The sequence below is a fragment of the Gadus chalcogrammus genome, chromosome 16 (assembly GCF_026213295.1).
Source record: "Gadus chalcogrammus isolate NIFS_2021 chromosome 16, NIFS_Gcha_1.0, whole genome shotgun sequence".
Taxonomy (NCBI): domain Eukaryota; kingdom Metazoa; phylum Chordata; class Actinopteri; order Gadiformes; family Gadidae; genus Gadus; species Gadus chalcogrammus.
In genome coordinates, this window is record NC_079427.1 from 5,939,973 (window position 1) to 5,959,678 (window position 19,706).

The window sequence follows — 19,706 nt, forward strand, 5'->3', positions numbered from 1 at the left end:
TCAAACCAGATAGAGCGGGGAAACTGGGAGCAGTGGGTACGAAACCATCTGTTGCAGCCGCCACGTTCCCCCCCCTCCCGCCCGCCTCGCCACGCTTTGTTTGGAGCGGGAAAAAAGGAAGGCAGCGGCCAGCTCGGAACGCCACACTGCTGTTTACCCGCGGGAAGCAAACTGAGACCCTCGGTGACTCACGAAACAGCTAAACAACGAACGGGAGGGGACCACTTGATACCACATGCACACACCAGTCCCACTGTGTTCCCAAAGTAGCCCTAACAAAGTACTCTCTAACAAAAAACTGGTGCAGGAAGTGGGTTAATAACATTTGCGTTGTTCTCGCTGTATGCAAGGTAGGAGCGCGGACTGCCGTGGATGACAGGTTTGGAATGCGGCCGCTGCCTACTCGTTAATTGAAGTGTTCCGTTAATGGAAGCCACCGGCGCGGTTCAAACGGCTTTCACTCATCACCCGTCTCGCGGCTGTCGGTAATAGCATTAGGGCTGTCTCTGGGAGATTGTGTCCATTGTGTTGGGGCCGTCAAGAAAAGCAGCGCGAGGAGATAGTGAGGAGAGAGAGAGAGGGAGAGAGAGACGCAGGCCTACACTGATACATTATGCTGCACAATGCTGTGTGCGTAAGTTCTCGTGTGTGTCTTAGTGTTGAATGTGCATACAGTATGTGTGCATGCGTTTCAGTTTCTTAGCGCATCCCTCTGGATATGAGTGTGTTTGTGCGAGTGTAGTGTGTGTGCAATTTGATGCAAGTGTATGCCTGCCTCTTTTGAGTGCATGTGGGTGTTTGTGTGTGTGTGTTTGTTGCAATGTGTGTGTGTGTGTGTGTGTGTGTGTGTGTGTGCGTGTATTGTATATGCATCAGTACGTCAGTGCTATGTGTGTGCCCACAACAAGCGGGTTTGCATCGCTGCATGCATGAACAACGTCCCTCCCCCCTATACCCTCGCCCTCTCACCACCCGTGTGTGTGGTTGTGTGTGTGTGTGTGTGTGTGTGTGGTAATCGAGAAGTGGGGGCTTGCGTCCTCCTCAGCGTGGGAACCAGCAGAACATTAAACAGCCATTATCCTTCGGCTCAATCCACACCAGATTTATCCCCGAGCCCACTTAAGCAACAGCCCAACACCATCACCGTCTTACACACGTTCAGACACTCCAACACACTCCCCCCCCCCCCCTGACCCAATAGTCTACCACTCAGGGCGCACAGGTTGGTAGAGTGATCGTCTCATCGTACATAGGTATTGTTCAGAACGCTGCATCCAGGAGGTTCAGGGCTGCATGTGTGACCCTGTCCTCCTGTGGGAACATGCTGCAGAGGTGTGCTCGACGCTCGCTCTGCCTTTGGAGAGCCGCAGGAGACTAGAAGCTGGTTGGCTGCTGGCCAGTGACGCTATGATAAGGCTGTATGCCTGTAAATGTGTCAACTTGAGTTAAGGCTTTATTTCTACATCAGAATCAGATGCTCAATTAGAGGCAATGATCAATAAGTTGAGATTTTCTCTAGCAATTGAGGACGGGAGATGTGGGCTTCAAAGCAGTACATTAAAGGAAAGCAGAAGAGGAAAGTACTTGCGTAATGAACCTTTTCAAAAAGATGGAAATAATTACAATAATATTGCATTTATGGAAGATTACATGGAAATGTATGAATCGCAATGATTCATAGAAATACAATGTTATGTTGTAGTTCTACACATGCTAAACTCAAACAGTTCTCCATGCATGCTTTCAAAATACAAGGCTACATTTACCACTGCCACAATCAATATTTAGCTCCAAGAGGGCCGAGAGGGGACACATAGGTTCATAAATGTCATCACGCTTGTGTTTGGCGTTGGTGGATGATTGACTCCTATTGATTCCTTATCGGTATCTGGTGTGTCTGCTCGGTTTCGATGTTGATCAAACACTAACTACAACACTGTCTGGAAGGGGGGAGATTACAGCGCCATGTTAAAGGTCCCTGGGAGACAACACATACCCATCCGCTGCGTCCATCATCATAATGATGATGGTAATACTAAAGGTGATATTCAGCATGTGTTTTATAGCAGAGGGGTTATTTGAGCTGCTGCCTAATGCGGCGTGCGGCTACCCTCCCCTGCTTAACGCACCGTATGCTAACAGCAGCTAGCACGCGCCTGTCCCTGTACGCTCCGGGTCGTCCGGATGTTCAGCCTGCTCCCCCCCCCCGCCCCGCCTCCCCCTTGCGCGTTGCTGTCAGCCCCCAGAGATACAGACGGTACAACAGCTGTTGGTTCTGTCTCGAGAGTCCTCAGCTCACCTGGAGGAGACAGTATCTTCTGGACAGAACATCCTGCACGAAAGCTGCTAGAAAGAACCTTCTAGATAGTTGTTCAGATAGAACCTCCCGCACCGAACGTTCTACAATCCCTATCTTTCATTTTGCTCCGCCATTGTGGTGCGTTCACTGCATCTGCTGGGGTGTACCGGTGGTTCTCTTGGAGCAACCCTATCTTTCCGTCTCTTTCTTTTCTCACTCTTTCTTTTCGCTCTCTTTCTTTTCCATTTCTGTCTGCATGTCCCTCTGTCTTTCTGTCTCTCTCTCTGTCTCTACGTGTCTATCGTCCTCCACTGGTAACCCTGAAGTCTCTGTATGACCTCCAGGTGTATCAATCCATGACCACCCGCCCCCACCCCTCCCCTTTCAACCCCCATAGGAACACACTCACATACCCCCAGTCACCTGCGTGTCAGGAGAACAAAGCTACAGCAGCTACAAACACCAGCAGCAGCTGGTAGCCTCAAGGATTCCACACAATCTGACACCTCTCTCTCTCTCTCTCTCTCTCTCTCTCTCTCTCTCTCTCTCTCTCTCTCTCTCTCTCTCTCTCTCTCTCTCTCTCTCTCTCTCTCTCTCTCTCCCCCTCTCCCCCTCTCCCCCTCCCTCTCTCCCCCTCCCATCCCTCTTTCTCGACTTCTCATTTGCAATGCTCCTCTTTTCCTGAGTGACTCCTCCGGTCTGTAATTACACGTTTGTTGTGGCCCCCTCGTTGCCGGTAGGGGCCCCTCGAGGGAGCCACTCGTAGCCCTCCCTGTAGGGCCAAGGCGGGGGGGGCTGGGGGGGTCAGCAGAATCTGTGATGACGTTTAGTTGTGCCAATGCTCCAAAAGGTCTTCCTTTGCGTGGGTGGCTATTTGTTTGGTTTATTTCTATTAACAAGAGGAGTGAGGAGGAGGAGGAGGAGGAGGAGGAGGAGGAAGGGAGGGGAGGGGAGGGGAGAGGAGTCGTGATGGAGGAGGGGGGAGGGAGCAATGATGAGGAACAGGACGAGGGGAGGGAGGAGGAGGGGGGAGAGGAGGAGGAAGGAAGGGAGGGGAGAGGAGCTGTGATGGAGGAGGAGGGGAGGGGAGCAATGACGAGGAACAGGAGGAGGGGAGGGAGGAGGAGGGGGGAGAGGAGGAGGAAGGGAGGGGAGAGGAGTTGTGATGGAGGAGGAAGGGAGGGGAGAGGAGCTGTGATGGAGGAGGGGGGAGGGGAGCAATGATGAGGAACAGGAGGAGGGGAGGGAGGTGGAGGGGGGAGAGGAAGGAGGAGGAAAATAATGGTGGCGGACGAGGTGGAAGAGGGAGGGAAGCGGGGAGAGATCTAGCCGTTGTGACAGCCAGCCACGGCTGGTATTGTTTTAGTGTTTTCCGGGGAGTAATATCTGGCCACGGGTGCATCTATCCCATCCCTCGCCGTCTCTCTTCTACTTCTTCTACTCCGCCCTCCCTGCTTGGTTTTGATTTAAGATTAAACCATAACTGCGGTTGTCGTGCAGCAAATTGCGAGACCGGTGGCGGAGAGAAAAAAAATACAATACAAAAGGAGAAGAAGCGTCAGCCACCACAGCGGCGCAGCTGCTGCCCGAGGTAATCCGGCCACGTTAACGCGAGAGCAGAGCCCCCCTGCTGAGCACACGGACGCAGGTGGCTCCAGGGTGGGGGGGTAGGGGGGGGGGGGGGGGGGGGGGGGTCGCTGAATCAGGCAACCCATCCTTCCTGTCAGAGCGTGTTAGAGAATCAATCTGTCATCCCCGAGACGCGAGAAGTTTGACGGCCACCTAGACACAAGAGCGGGGGTTACTCGGTGGGGGTGGGGTGGGGGGTAAGATCGGGGGGGGCAGCGCTCGGGGGGGGGCAGCGCTCAGGACGCTGAAAAGGTTGTCATAGCCGTTGTTTTTTTCCCACCGCGTTTACTGTTGACAGCGGTGGGGGGGCGGGGGGGGTGGGGGGGGGGGGCGGGGAGGGGCCGGGAGCGAGCCCTTCGCTCGATGCGAAGGTTATAAATTGGCAGGCTGCTGTTGCCCTGCATTACCGCACAGTACTCCCACACTGACAGCTTATGCAGGGGGGAAAAACAACACACACACACACACACCTGTATGAGGGTGGGGGGGCGGACAGAGCAGGCCCACGGGTTCCAGAGCAGCTTGGTTTTGGTGCAGAGCCAGTCAGAGGCAGCTGGCTCCTAAATGTATGCAATACAAGATAAGGAAACGTACGATAAAGATAAACGCTATTAATCCCGGATGGGAAATTAGGGTCTTATGAAATGCAGGTACGCTTTTGCCTGCGCTCCTCATAGGCCGCGAGCGCCGTTGTGTTTAATGTTACATTTCAGTGTTTGGTTATTGCTGTAGATTGGAGTATCCACAGTGCTGCAGATTGAGATCATAGATGCTTCCTCTCCGACCGTCGTAAAGACAGAGTTTTATCTGTTCGCCTTCTTGATAATCCCTCACTTTCAGCCAGGCCCTGCTGATAGAGATGCTACACACACACACACACACACACACACACACACACACACACACACGAGTGAAAACACCACAAAATACACACTGCGGTGCACACACACACTAGCACACACGCACACACACACACACTCGCTGGAGGCCAGTGCTTATTTCCTCCCCGTGTTTATGGACTGATCCCCTCACTGGTTTTATGAGTCCTCCGTGGCTACTAGAGGGATGTTGGTTCAGTTCCCCGATGGTTTCCTTGCAGAGATAATTACAGTCACTGCCACCTTGGTCGCAAGTGCAACCACAGCAACGGGGTTGTCCGACCGAGACAGGATGTGACGTCATCGTGACTCACCTGCACAGGGGTGATAAATCGTGAAAAGTTAACACTGAAACGACCAGGAAGTAGACAGACATGTTTACTCCCGCCCCCCCCCCCCCCACACACACCCTCTCTGTCTGTAGTTTTACACTCAGACTCGTATTAATTACCGCGCCTGTGTTCTGATGAATGGACCACGTTAATGCTGCACCTCTCCAGTCGACCTAACGCGCTTTTGGGTTTAATGCCTCCCATTCACCTAGCAGGCTAACGGACGCACCGGTTTAAGCGCTCGCGTGGAGCTCGCTCAAGGACATTTAGGGGGACGAGGGGGAACGCAGGGATTCGAACCGGTAACCTCTCCGGAGCGGCCATCCCGTGTCTAAGTCGCATTGGGAGCAGCCTATTCGGGGGTAGAGGGAACACTTTGCTCCCAAAGCGCTCGTGCCCTGCGGCATTCGCTCTGGAAAGCGGCTGGTTCCCAAACACTCAGAGACCCACGGGAGGGAGATGTGGGGGGGACCTTGAATGAGAGCAGGCGTGTCCCGCACTATCAGGACGATCCGATAGGGTGTAACACCCCTGAGGTAAAACCCTGGAGGCCGATAAGGACACAGCAGGAAACCCTGTAGGCCAATAAGGACACAGGGGCCGGGAGGCTTTACAGCGACGTGCTTAAGCAGAGGTCAGTGTATGCATGAAGGGGCTCCCTAAAGGAGACATTTACAGACGGCCGCCCCTTCTTCTAATTGACCTTTATGGGGGGGGGGGAACTCCCCGCGGGCCCACGGGCGGACGCGCTGCCCATCCATTGAGTAATTGCGGCGGCTCTTGTGTGGTTAATTCAGTGTGTTGGCCCGCACACGGGCCCCACTGTGTGTTTTCTTTCTTAATAGGTGCTCCAGGCGGCCGCTGAAGTATTTGGGACTAAAAAAAGTAATTAAAGTCTGAGTAGGGGCAGCCAGGTTGGTGCTCAGGAGGAGGAGAAGAGGGGAGGTCTGGCTCCGGCCCACTGGCCTTGTTCCCCTTCATTAGAGATGCATTGTTTCCTCCGCCCCGCCCTCCTCATCGGAGCCGCACAAAGAGAGGCCTGTGTGGACGTGCCAATTATGTTAATAACTACTACTACTACTGCTACCACAATGCACTGCTTCCTACCAACTTTACACACTGAGGTGTTCCAACAGGGCTACTGGGGGTGCCTGCGTTGAATACGGGGTGAGCCTGAGCGTGCGTGTGTGTGTGTGTGTGTGTGGGTGCGCGTGTGTGTGCGTATAAACGATGGCAGTCAGAGCACGTGCGAGCAGGGACGCGCCGTGCATGCCGGCTCCGTGCACGCCATACCGAGCAGCGCAATTGACTTGTTTACTTTCAGCGCACGGCGTCCTTATCGACTGCCTCGCTCGGCCTTGGATGTCTGTGGCTCGCAATTAAATGCTTCTTCTTCTATCTTTCTCCTCCCTCTTCTTCCATCTCCTCCTTCTCCTTCCTCTTCCTCTCCTTCTTGCTCCAGCGGGCGCGGGCCAGATGGTGCAGATGGACTCTGTGAAGTCGGGCTTCGTGGGCGCCACGGTGGAGCTGAAGTGCATCTTCGTCAACAGCAACCCGCCCGTCAAGATCTCCCAGGTGACCTGGCAGAAGCTGACCAACAGCACCAAGCAGAACCTGGCCATCGCCAACCCCGCGCTGGGCATCTCGGTGCTGGCGCCCTTCAAGGAGCGCGTGTCCTTTAAGCAGGACCTGAAGAAGACCCCCTCCCTGGAGGACACCACCATCGTGTTCTCCAACCTGCGGCTGTCGGACGACGCCGCCTACATCTGCGAGTACACCACCTTCCCCGCGGGCAACAGGGAGAACATGGTGAACCTCAGCGTGTTCGGTGAGTGAGGCGTCGCTACAGAGTGGTCCCCTTAATGCGGGACATCAGCGAGTGTGGCATGGCTGCCTGTAATGCCTATCATTTTTTTTTATCAATGACTAACTAGCCATTTCTGTGTTATCAATTGCTTTATTGTCAATGACTGTGTTATAAGTATCGGTTTTATTGATGCCTGATTTCTGATTTATATTGGAACATGCTATTTTCGTATGGTTGTGGACAATACAATCATGGACGATATTTGAAAATCAATCAATGACCATACAACGATATCCATACCTGTATTATGGACCTGCGATTGACTCGGTTCTCAGAAACGTTCACCAAATCGTTTAATATTGAATCGTTCTCACTCAATAACAACCGGAGGGAATGAGTTTTCTTCAATTGTGTTTCACTTTTGTCTTTCATTAGTGTTGCATATTCAAATGGAGAACCATAATACACCAAAATATGTTATTTTGAAAGGTAAACACATCAAAGCTGTTGTGACTGGGGACTCAGAGGCAACACCTTATGCCATCTACGAAACAGAAAGCCGGGTCCTCTTAATTTGTTTTAATTAAACTTGCCACCATTTTTTGTTTCATTTATTTCATCTATATTTACTGATTTAAACCAAGCTTTCATCCAAAGCGACTTTAATGCTGAGAGCAATCAAAGCATATTAATAAAAAACAGTTGGCTCTACAAAAGAAAATGCTGAAAAGAGTGCAGATTGGCAACAATAGGTTTGTACAAATTCAAAGGATAGTATATATAATAATAATTATAATACATTTATTTTTTATGGCTATTTACGAAGTACTCAAGCCACTGAAGAGCAAGAATATAATCACATTAATAAAAACTGTCAAAAAGCAGCATGGATCATTTAGAATGAAATTGTTCCAATTATATATTTTATATGTTATACATTATATATTATAAGTGGGAGTCAAGTGCAAAATAGTTATGTCAAATATGTCTACATCCTAGCACAGTGCATTCTAAGTTCAACACAAGGACGCCAGCAACAGGACTATTTAATATTTCAGTCCGGTCCGATGTTCTTTGAATAGAGAGAGAGATTCTACCAGCCTTTCAGCTTTGAGAGGCTTCTGTGCTCCTCCTCATTAGAGATGTAACCAGACGAGGAGAGTCCAGTTTGTTTCCCATTCCGACCGAGTACTAAGACACGCTCTCTGAGCCATCCCCTCCGCGTCTTGAAGAGCTTCGTTTTCAGAACCGTGGGCTTTGGATCTGAGCCCTGTGTACTCTTTCCCGCACCCCGACCGTGGGTGTCGTCTGCTGTAGCCCCCCTTGCCTCTCCATAACTCAACCCGGCAACAGACCCGGCTCATATCTAGGGGCCACGCCCGCTTGAGCCTTAACAGCTCCGTCAGACAGAAGTCAAGGGGGCATTTTCTCGAAAACATCTTTTGTGAGGCATCTCAATTAAATCGGAGGTTGGTGTGGTGGGACATATCTTTTATAAATGTGGAAGGGTTTGTTGTGTTGGCTATAGTAGAGAACATAGGTTGTAGTATAGTTTCAAAAATCCTAAGCTAGCTGTAAATCACTGTGCTATGAGTTCCAGATGACAATTGAACCCTGTTATTACGCAGACATCTTGTCAGTTTAACGTCAGTTTAACGTCAGTTTAGACATGTGTCTTCACTATTTGTCATACCGTATACTAGAAGTAAGCACAAATGCATTAACGGGCAAAAATCGAGTATTTCAACCCTAGATAATTCAATTTGGACCTAAGGGAGCTAGTTTTTCCTTTTGTGCAATCTTAAGCCTGCTTTTTGATGTGCTAGCAGCACTCTGCTAATTGGGAGCACACTGGGATTGGAAATGGAGGACTGTGCATTTAGGTTGTTGAGTGGTCTCTGCTTCTGTGCGGAGGCGTTAAGCTTTATTTTGATGCGGGTGAAAAAGGCAAAATGGACCTTGATTTGAATCACCACTGAAAGTGTTTTGAAAATATAAAAATCTAGTTATTTACTTTAATTTGCTTCAAATTACTGTTATCATCAGAAGCAGACCCCCGAAGCTAGGTGAAGTTAAGATGATTATACTCCCGGCATGAAACCTGAATAAATAAGAGAGCATGCAAATGTATAGTTAGATTCAGAGCTGGGGCTGGAATCTAACTATACATTTGCCTCGTGCTGTTTTGAAGAGAGAAAGCTGTGATGTGTTTCTGTGCAGATGTCAACAAACCTTTCAGCCACACTAAAAGGGAGGCACGGCATAAATACGTCCATGTGATTAAGGGGTACCAAGGTAGGGCTTTGCACTAGGCATCAAAAATGAAGTTCCATGAGATCAACTGCAATCCCACCTTCGATCGATTTTCTTCTATTCATCAAACCTATTTAACGGGAGCTGTATACATTCGCTTTATAAACAACTTTGCGATGTATATTCGCACACTCTCTGACATTATCCCGACAAGATATTTCGGCAGGAGTGTAGCGAACGCATCCCATCTGTGATCTGTGATAAGTCATCACTTTTAATGTAAACCTCCTGTTCTAACCTAACCACTCTGCCTCTCCAACCCGACAGCCCGACCCAGGACCAGCCTGGCCCTGACCTCGTCCACCATCGTGGCACGTGCCTCGAGCCGCAAGACCACCGTGGCCACGTGCATCTCGGCCAACGGGAAGCCCACCAGCGTGATCAAGTGGGACACGCTGCTGAAGGGTGAATTCGACTTGAAGGAGACGACAAACGCCAACGGCACGGTGACGGTGCGCAGCAACTACATGGTGATGCCCAGCAGCAAGATGCACAAGATGAAGCTGACGTGCATCGTGAGGTACCGCAACGAGCACATCACCGACAGCGTCGTGCTCAACGTCCAGTGTAAGTCCCTCGCCCTTTCCTCAACTGAAAAATACCAGAAAAAAAAGACCTTTTTTTTTTTTTTTTCATTATTTCTCGTTGTGTCTTCTAGTGTTGTTGTGTTTTTCTGCCGTCTGTCTCCACTGTCTCCACTGCCCGTGAACCGTGAACCGCGAAAACCGTGAAAACAACACGCTACGCCACTTTTTTTTTCTCCATATTCTCCATTGTTTTTATCTTTTATTTCCGTGTTTTGTTGTGAGCTGTCAGCCGTCAACAGTGTTTTGTGTCGATGCCCGGATAAATATTTATGGTTTTCTCTTTTTTTTTATTTTTCGCTCGCTGTTTATATTCTTCGGATAAGACAAAGAAAGGAATCAAACCCGCCATTTATCCGTCCCGATTAAATCCCCCCCTGCAGTGTGAGTCCCGGCTCTCACGGTGGGCGTTCTCTCTCTCACGGTGGGCGTGAGAGACAGGTGTGCGTTCTCTCTCTCACGGTGGGCGTTCTCTCTCTCACGGTGGGCGTTCTCTCTCTCACGGTGGGCGTTCTCTCTCTCACGGTGGGCGTTCTCTCTTTGCAGACGAACCGGAGGTGACCATCGAGGGCTTCGACGGCAACTGGTACCTCAACCGCCAGGACGTCAAGCTGACCTGCAACGCCAACGCCAACCCTCCCGTCACCGTCTACCAATGGAAACTGTGAGTTTGTGGGACGCCCCACCCCCCCCCCCCCCCCCCCCTCCTATACCTCCTGGTCCCCAGGACTGCACAACCACCCCATCACCCCCCTCTGAAACATCGATCGCTGGACAGATATCTTATTGCTATAAGGGATGGTCTCGCTGGTTGGAAAACACACCAGTGAAGCAATTTAATACGAACAGCGTGAACGGAGGAATAGATCCTGTGAGGCCAAACATTTGTTCAGAGAGAGACAGAGATAGAGGGGGGAGGGGGCAGTGGGAGGGAGAGAGAGAGAGCTATTGAGCAACATTATCTTCACGGATAAAGAGCACACTAACTCACTGTACTCCCACCTCTGGGGGGGCTTCTCGCAGCTCCTGTTTATTTGTGAAACACGAATGGAGATAAGAAAGAGCTGGCCGCCCCTGCTCCCATTAAAGGCAGAAAAAAGCAACCCCCCCCCCCCCCCTCTCTCTCTCTCTCTCTCTGTTGTCTGTGGATACCCAACACAAACTGCTCTCTGGGTCTTAGCCTTTGAAGCCTTACCAGCCAGCCGTGTAGGTACAGCCTCAGAGCTGGGGGAGGGGGGGGGGGGGTTACTCAGACAGGGCGGAGCCATGTCTTACCGGCAGAAAAAGGGGTGGGGCCTGGGAGCAGGAAGTTTCCGTGAAGCGGTTGGGGAGTAATGAGAGTGACAACGGGCAGAGTTTTGCAAAGGGCCCGACGTGTGAAGTGTTGTGACCGGGAAAGGAGGGGGGGGGTGGTGGGGGGGGGGGGGGACCGAAGATCCTGGGTGGGGGGCGGGGCTTGATATTGGGCGGGGTCCCGGAATGGGGAGCCGAGCCTGGGATGAGGGCCAGGCATGCCGACCAGGTGTCATCATCAGCGCTTTGACTGACAAATTGTTCAAACAACAAACAAAGGAGGTCATACGGCAGGGGGGAGGGGCAGGGGGCGAGGGGGGGGGGGGCTTCTAGGAGTTGGAAACACGACTCTTTCAGGCTCCGGGGTAACCAGAGCTCCCTCGGTGGGATCACAGGGTCTCTGAGCGCACTCCGGGGCCGCGTGGGAAGCGGTGCAGGCTAAACATTAGTCACCGATGCATAACCCAATACTTGAAACAAGGGTCCCCCTTTTTTTTTCGCCTTGGTTGGTATTAAATAACGTTTCCATTGTGACACCACGCCGATTATTCCTCCATGTCCAGGTTCTGTATTCACATGGATTTTTTGCCCCCTGTCATAGCTTTGAAAGGGGGCTATTGTCGGCTGAAATTGAAAATAAATGAGGCAATTTGTCATGTAATTGTGGGGTGACAGATTGTTTGAGCAACGTGTGGCTGGACTGGAGTGGATGTGGATTAATAGGCCCACCGCCATTGGTCTGGCTGCTCTTAGAAGCACTGGTTTGGTTTTTTAATGAGGACCAGGACAGAACTTCTCTTCTCCTCCTCGCCTGTTTCATGCATGGATTCTGCTGCCATGGAAAACCCGTTTTCACACACACACACACACACACACACACACACACACACACACACACACACACACGCACACGCACACATCACAGTAAAACACACACAAATGCACACACACATCACAGTAACGCACACACTCCATAATAAAGGCATCACAGACATGCACACACACTCCCATCTGCGACACACACATTGCATTGCAGATGCGTAAACATCAGACACACACACAAACACATAAACACATCACAGATCAAAACCCACACACATCTCACACACACCCACACACACACATATACACAGACACAGCGCATCAGAAGACACGATATATGAAAGAGATGGAGGATGGTTCTGGTATTCCAGAACGGGCAGGAAGGCAGATAAGGAAGCGCCCGACCCCTAGGATAGTCTAGAAGGAGGCTAGGGTGTTAGGGACTCCGAGCCGAAAGGCTGTGGGTTCGATGTTTGAGTTTAGACTAGTCTGCAGCCTAACCCGAAACATCCTTGTGCTCTTAGATGCTTCCTCACCCCCTATATGCTTCTTCATGACTAGTATCTCATCGTTTTCACTGTAAGCCCATTCGGGGGAACAGAGTCTGCATAATGACCGGATAGTGAACGGAGCCACAGGAGCTCAGTTCAGTGGGGGTGCTGCCTGCGCCTCGGTGCCTTGCTGCCTGCGCCTCGGTACGGGCTTCTCAGTGCCTGAGCCTTGGCTGCCTGCTCGTCGGTGCCTTGCTGCCTGCGCCTGCGGTGCCTGGCGTCGTTGCCGGACGCAGGGGAGTGTCTCCCCGTCGAAACACACTCAGACACGCTCGCGGTGTTTCCTAGCTAACGAGGAAGGTGAAGAGATGCTGATCGGACTCTTTTTCGGTGTTTACCACTACTTTTAATTAAATTTGATTTCGCAATGCTGTCTTCAGGGGCTGAGATACGTGTGCGGTGGGGAATCCTTTAATTATGTTTTTCTTTAAAAAAATGCAATACTGGATTTTCCCTCTACTTTTATCTCAATCCTCTCCCTTTTTCTTGGGTGCCAAATGGGGACTCTTCCAAAAAACAGCATTGCCATTGATTCCTTTTTTTTTCACAAGATTGGAACAAAAAACAGGAGAACAAGGCGCTTTGTGTCTTGTTTGTTTTGGGACACGCTTGAACGCGTGCCCCGGCTAGTCTCCTGGCTACCGAGGAAGAAGGGCCCTGGGTGTGGGGGTTAGATAACTCTACCTGCTCCTGACCCTGCCCAGCACCGAGGACACATGTCTGGGCAGGCGGAGGAGCAGTCGCGGGCGTCAGGTCGGCAGCCTGGAGCTCCTGTGTGGCTATCACTAAAGATCAGGGTCAGAGGGCAAGTGTCCCTGACTCCCGCCTCTGATAATAGACTTAACCTGGCGGCCCGGAATTAAACCCCGTCGCAGCTCGCAAACCCATCCCCCCCCCCCACACACACACACACACATACACTCTGTGTTGTGAGAGGCACTACAATGACTGGTCATACATAATCATTATGATGGCAGGGAGATTAAACTGGAGCCGGAACTACTTTCTTTCACTGTGGCCTAAGCTCCACAGTATTAGCCTAATTACTGGTTTCCAAATCAAAGGTTTTGAATCGTCATTTCACTAATATGCACGACAGGTAATAAAGGTTACTGTTGTATAATGCGTTACGGGAATAGATCCACACTGACTGTAATACACGGTTGGGCCTTAAGTGGACTAATTCCCTCAACTGTGCAGTTGATTAATACAGCTTTACCCATTCATGCATTCTTTGATAGTTTTTTACTGTGCATTCATTCATACACACACACACACACACACACACAAACCTGACGCTCAGTGTGTCTCTCACCCTCTCTCTCTCTCTCTCTACACACACATTCAAGCCCTTGTTTGGCATATACCCTTACCCCGTTCTGAAGCAGTGCTTGTTATTCTTGCATTGGAATTATGGCAGAGAGGCACACACACGCACGCACGCACGCACGCACACACACACACACACACACACACACACACGCACACACGCACACAGAGACACAGAACCAAACACACGCACACAAAGACACACACAGACATACACACATACAGCCACACACACACACGCCTGACACATGCATTCAGCTTCACAGACGTTGCGGGCCGCCAGGAGAATCTGCATCCCTCTCAAATTCTGTTTGCCAGCTTTTCATTCACGGGGGCAAATCAATCGACGCTGTGCAGCAGCGGTCAGCGCATTTCTATTGGCTCAGGAGCTAACTGCCTATTGAGTCGTGGCATACAGTATCGAGGCTCGCTAGCGGCTCAATTACTGAAATGCCACCGAGGAGATCAAAGGGAATACGGCCTGGACCGAGGCGGCCGTTCCCCGGAGCGGCCGTCTCGGGCTAGCCTGGCGACGACCAAGACAAGGCGTGGTCCTCCGAGAACCATCGGCATCGCCATGGCCACCGCCATCACCATGGTCCCCGCCATGGCTGTCCCCCTCTTGAGGGGGTTTCATCGTTAGACATAATTCGAACCATATTTTCGATGGGACTGAGAACGGCCCCCGGACTCAACACAACCGTTAGTTTGGTTTCCCCCGCCGTCATTAAGTCGCGGGCCTCGTTGGGACTCTAATAGCCGGCTAAGCTGACGTCGTTAGCGGAGATGACCGCGTTGTTCCGCCTCGTCGCCGCGTGCCGTGTTGTTTTGTCGCCGCGGCAACAAATGGAGCATGACGGGCATCGGGGGAGCCGCTGTCGGAAGCATCGGCCACGATTTCCGAAGGGCCCCCTACAGTGAGACACGGGAGGCGGTGGGGGAGGGGGAGCGGGTTTGTTTGGGGGGGGGGGGGGGGGGGGGGGGCATCGCGCCTTGTTTGTAGAGTAAATAAACAAGCAGGCGACAACCGCGGTGCCGTCTGCAGAGGCATGAGGGGACGTAAAGAACCAATCACCCTCTGACTGCTTTTTTTTTGCTGTTTGTAAACGCTGTTGTTTTAAAAGTGGTTCCAGCAGTGGTCTCCATGGGACCGGGTCGGATTGATGCGTGTTTGGCATCATCAGCGCACACTGTATGCAGTATCTGCCCCGTAGAATTATATATATATATATATATATATATATATATATATATATATACACACCAGTCACTCCAGAGGAAACATTTCCTTCTCTTTTTCCCTTGGTATATTAAATCGCAATTCCCCCCCTTGCCCCGGCCACCCCGCTCCAGTGCCCCGGGTGAAACGGAGAGGAGAGGCAGAGCCAGTAGAGGAGTGTGAAATGAAAGGGAGAGCGATATGTCCTCCCCCCACCCCCCCCCCCCGCTCACCTCCTCCCTCCTGATAAGAGGAGCGTAGGACAGGTACCTTCATGGTCCCATGACCCCCCCCCCCCCCCCCCCCGCGCGCTCAGGGGTGTGCCAGGGCAGGTCCGGACAGGCCCCGGGCACACTGACCCGGGAAAGAGGAGAAGACAAACATTTCAGAATGACACACCCAGCCATGACTGTTTCCACTTCCTCAACACCCCCCCCCTCCTGAACCAGGGTGTTTTTACATGAAACCACCACTGGCACTCACTCACTCACTCACTCACTCACTCACTCACTCACTCACTCACTCACTCACTCACTCACTCACTCACTCACTCACTCACTCACTCACTCACTCTCTCACTCTCTCACTCACTCACTCACTCACTCACTCACTCACTCACTCACTCACTCACTCACTCACTCACTCACTCACTCACTCACTCACTCACTCACTCACTCACTCACTCACTCACTCACTCACTCACTCACTCACTCACTCACTCTCTCACTCTCTCACTCTCTCACTCACTCACTCACTCACTCACTCACTCACTCACTCACTCACTCACTCACTCACTCACTCACTCACTCACTCACTCACTCACTCACTCACTCACTCACTCACTCACTCCCTCACTCACTCACTCACTCACTCACTCACTCACTCACTCACTCACTCACTGACACAATGACTCACTGACACACAGAAACACACATGCAAATGCACACACACATACACTGACGCACACGCACACAATCACTCGCTCACTGACTCAATGACTGACTAGCACACAGGAACACACACACATGCACATATACACACACACACTGGCACACGCGGACACACTCACTCACTCAATGACTCACTAACAGACAGAAACCCAGAAACACACACGTACACATATACACTGACGCACACTCACTCACTCACACACTCACCCAAACACACATTGACAAAATCACACGCATGCACACTCACACAGACGCACATACTGACACACACACACACATACTGACACACTCTACCACACTGACACATGCATACTGACACACACACATACTGACACACACACACACACACACACACACACACACACACACACACACACACACACACACACACACACACACACACACACACACACACACACACACACACACACACACACACAGAGACACATATACCTGTACCAGCTCCCCCAGGGTTTCGAACCAACCTGTGTCCTCTTGGTTATCCGAGCGATCTGCCTTTACCTGCAGAGACCTGCTGCCAGCTTTACTGTCCTCATAACTCGGGTTCGGATGGACGATGAGGGATGCATGACGCTGGTAACTATTCCAGGCATCCACCAGCCCCTAGCTGCCTGCAGGGGGGTGTTTGCGCACCGAGGGCTGTGGTTCATGGTCCACGAGTCGCTCTGCTGCCCCCCGTTCCTTTGGCGGCCTGTTGTTGTTCTCGGAGCGGTGGTCTCGGCACGGTGGTCTGCTGTCATTGTACTGTTTCATAACTGTCCTCCTCTTCTTCTCCCCCTCCTATTTTCTCCTCATTCCCCTCCTGCTCCTCTTCCTCCTTGTTATTCCTCCTCCTCTGATGCTCAACCCCCCCCCCCCCCCCCCCTTCCATCTCCTCTTCCTCCTCTTCCTCTTCCTCTCCTTTTACCTCCCACACCTCTTCCTCCACTTCTCCCTCCTCCTCTTCCTCCTATCCTCCTTCTCCCTCTTCACCTCCCTCTCCTCCTCCTCCTCCAACTCCCCCTTTACCCCCCTCTCCTACTCCTCCTCCTCTTCCTCCTCCTCCTCCTCCTCCTCTTCCTCTTCCTCTTCCTCTTCCTCTTCCTCCTCCTCCTCCTCCTCTCTCTCCTCCTCCAGGCTGAACGGCTCCATGCCCACCAATGTGGAGGTGAAGAACAACAGCCTATTCTTCAAGGGCCCCGTGACCTACGAGCAGGCCGGCGCCTACGTCTGCGAGGCCACCAACAACATCGGTCGGCGCACCGGCTCCGTGGAGGTCAACATCACCGGTACGTAACCCCCGGCGATGACCGCGACCCCCCCCCCCCCCCCCCCCCTCGACAACAAACTGCTTCCGGTTTGCTGCTGCTTCTCTGCTGGGCTCTTGAGATGCATCTTCTTCTCTGTTGTTTTAACTGTAACGCCGCTGCATGCGTTGGAATCCATTTTGTTTTTGGTGGTGGTGAATGCGAGGAGCGCGTTTCGGACACACACACATACACACACACACACCAAACACGCACGCAGACACACACACACACACACGCACTCAAACACACTTACTCACACACACGACCACACTCGCCACTAAATACAGACAGACAAGTACACGGGGGAGGACGTAGGAACACACGCAGCTAACGGCTACTGGGTGTAGGGGGGGGGCCCCTGCAGTCATGGGGTGCTGACAGGGTGGCCGGGGGAGATCTCGGGTGTGGCAGTGCAATAACTTGCTCCACGGGGGGTCCTGGGTCCTGGGTCCTACCACACCTTCTCCCACTGCTCCCCTGCTGAGAGAGGGAGGGGGGTGGGGCCAGAAGGAGAAAGACGGGGAGATAACGTGGGGGGGAGATAGAGACTGATTGGGAGAGGGAAGGAGGGAAGGAGGGGGGGGGGAGAGTCAGAGGGAACGAGTGAGTGAGATAGATGGCTTGAGATAAAGTGCAACAAGGAAAAGCACATGTACAATCTCTCACGGCACTCTTCACTTTGATAACACTGATACGCACTCACACACACATCCCGTTTTCTAGGCACAGGCAGAAGTACACTCTAAAGTAGATCTGATATCACCTGAAAATAACATCAGGAACATCTTAAGGCTGTCTGTGTTTGTGTTTCTCTAACAATTCACTGCCATATTCTCTCTCTTTCTATCTCCCTCTATTCTGGTAAACATGTAGAACAAAACCAATTGAGTTTGCTACTTTTCCAGATAAGATGTTGACTATTGTTGTGACTACTGCCTTGGTGTGTGTCAGTACTTGTGTGTGTGTGTGTGTGTGTGTGTGTGTGTGTGTGTGTGTGTGTGTGTTTTTTGTTTGTGTGTGTGTGTGTGTGTGGTGATGGGTTACGAAATCATAACCGGTCCCAGACTGCAATACATTGCTCTACATGCATGTTGAAACCTCTGTCTATTGGTACCAGCTGTGAGTGTGAGCGTATGTGTGGATGCTTCAGTGTGTGTACACGCATGCGCGTGTGTGTGTGTTTGTCTGTGTACATTTATGCATTTGTGTGTGTTAAGCTGTGAGTGTGTGTGTGTGTGTGTGTGTGTGTGTGTACGTGATATGCCAGAGACCTTCCTCCGGCTGGGTGGGTGTGTAAATGTGTGTCTGAACACGCTTTAACTTGCACTGCTTTGCATGTTGACTCGCGTTGTGTGTGTCTGACAAAACACGGCTTGGAGTGATGGCAGCAGCTGTGGCATACAGGGCCATGCATCTCTCTCTCTCTCTCTCTCTCTCTCTCTCTCTCTCTCTCTCTCTCTCTCTCTCTCTCTCTCTCTCTCTCTCTCTCTCTCTCTCGTTCTCGTTCTCGTTCTCGTTCTCTCTCGTTCTCATTCTCTCTTGGTTTCGTGTTGTTTTCCTTCTCCTAATTGGTGTTATCTTCCATTGGTATGGGATGAATGGAGAACCACTCGATCATACGTTGTCGGATAAGACGTTGCTTTCTGCTCATCTATTTTGGACAACTGAGGTTAATGTCTGTTGGTTATAGAAATGGGAGAGCCGTGGTTACATCATCTGGAAACAAGGGGAAAAAATAGGTTTACCGTCAGAAACCCTGAACTGAACTGAAAGACATCCAACCCACCGAGTGTACTGGATTGTGTTCGGAGAAATCCATAAAAAATGGTGGAAAACAAGTCTGGAAGCGTATTTATTGATGTGATTATCAGTCATAGGTATTAAGTCGTGTTCAAACCAAAATGCGAAATTTGCATGTACTTATGCGAGTTTGACCACGCAGTAAGTGTCAGTACTCGTGCTACGAACGAGAGGCTTACCTCCCGTAAACACCAACGTTTGTTCCCGCCGGTTCACCGTCCTTCTGAAATTCTCTCTATTGTATTCATCCAGAGGATTCAGAGTTGCGTGTTTCTAGTACGTGAACCCAATGCAAGGCCAATCGCTATGTGTGTCCCCTTTTGGTCTTTGTTTTGTGAAAACACACTTTATTTCAGCCCACTTCTGATCAGCTTTTCTTTAAACCAACCTGTTTTATCATAATTGCTAAGCGCATATTCCCTCAACTTGGCCCGCGTTCAATCGATAACAAACTGAGTTGTGGAGCTGGAACGGTTCCATCTCGTTCAGACGAGCCAGAGTGGTACATTTATCCCCGGCCGCTCTGTCCACTCTCAGCGTTCGATTCAACCCCGACCATTTGGCCTAAATAACGATTGTCAAAACGCAAT

The 19,706-nt window shown here is 51.3% G+C and overlaps 1 protein-coding gene across 1 annotated transcript in view; it reads left to right on the top strand.

Annotated features, from left to right (window-relative positions):
• The window catches only part of nectin1b (nectin cell adhesion molecule 1b), a 100,371-nt gene that overhangs the window by 65,940 nt on the left and 14,725 nt on the right, over positions 1-19,706 (top strand). The window contains exons 2-5 of the mRNA XM_056610624.1: positions 6,601-6,966; positions 9,526-9,825; positions 10,389-10,506; positions 17,144-17,295. Of these exons, the coding sequence (XP_056466599.1) occupies positions 6,601-6,966; positions 9,526-9,825; positions 10,389-10,506; positions 17,144-17,295 (936 nt within the window). The remainder of the gene's footprint in view (positions 1-6,600; positions 6,967-9,525; positions 9,826-10,388; positions 10,507-17,143; positions 17,296-19,706) is intronic.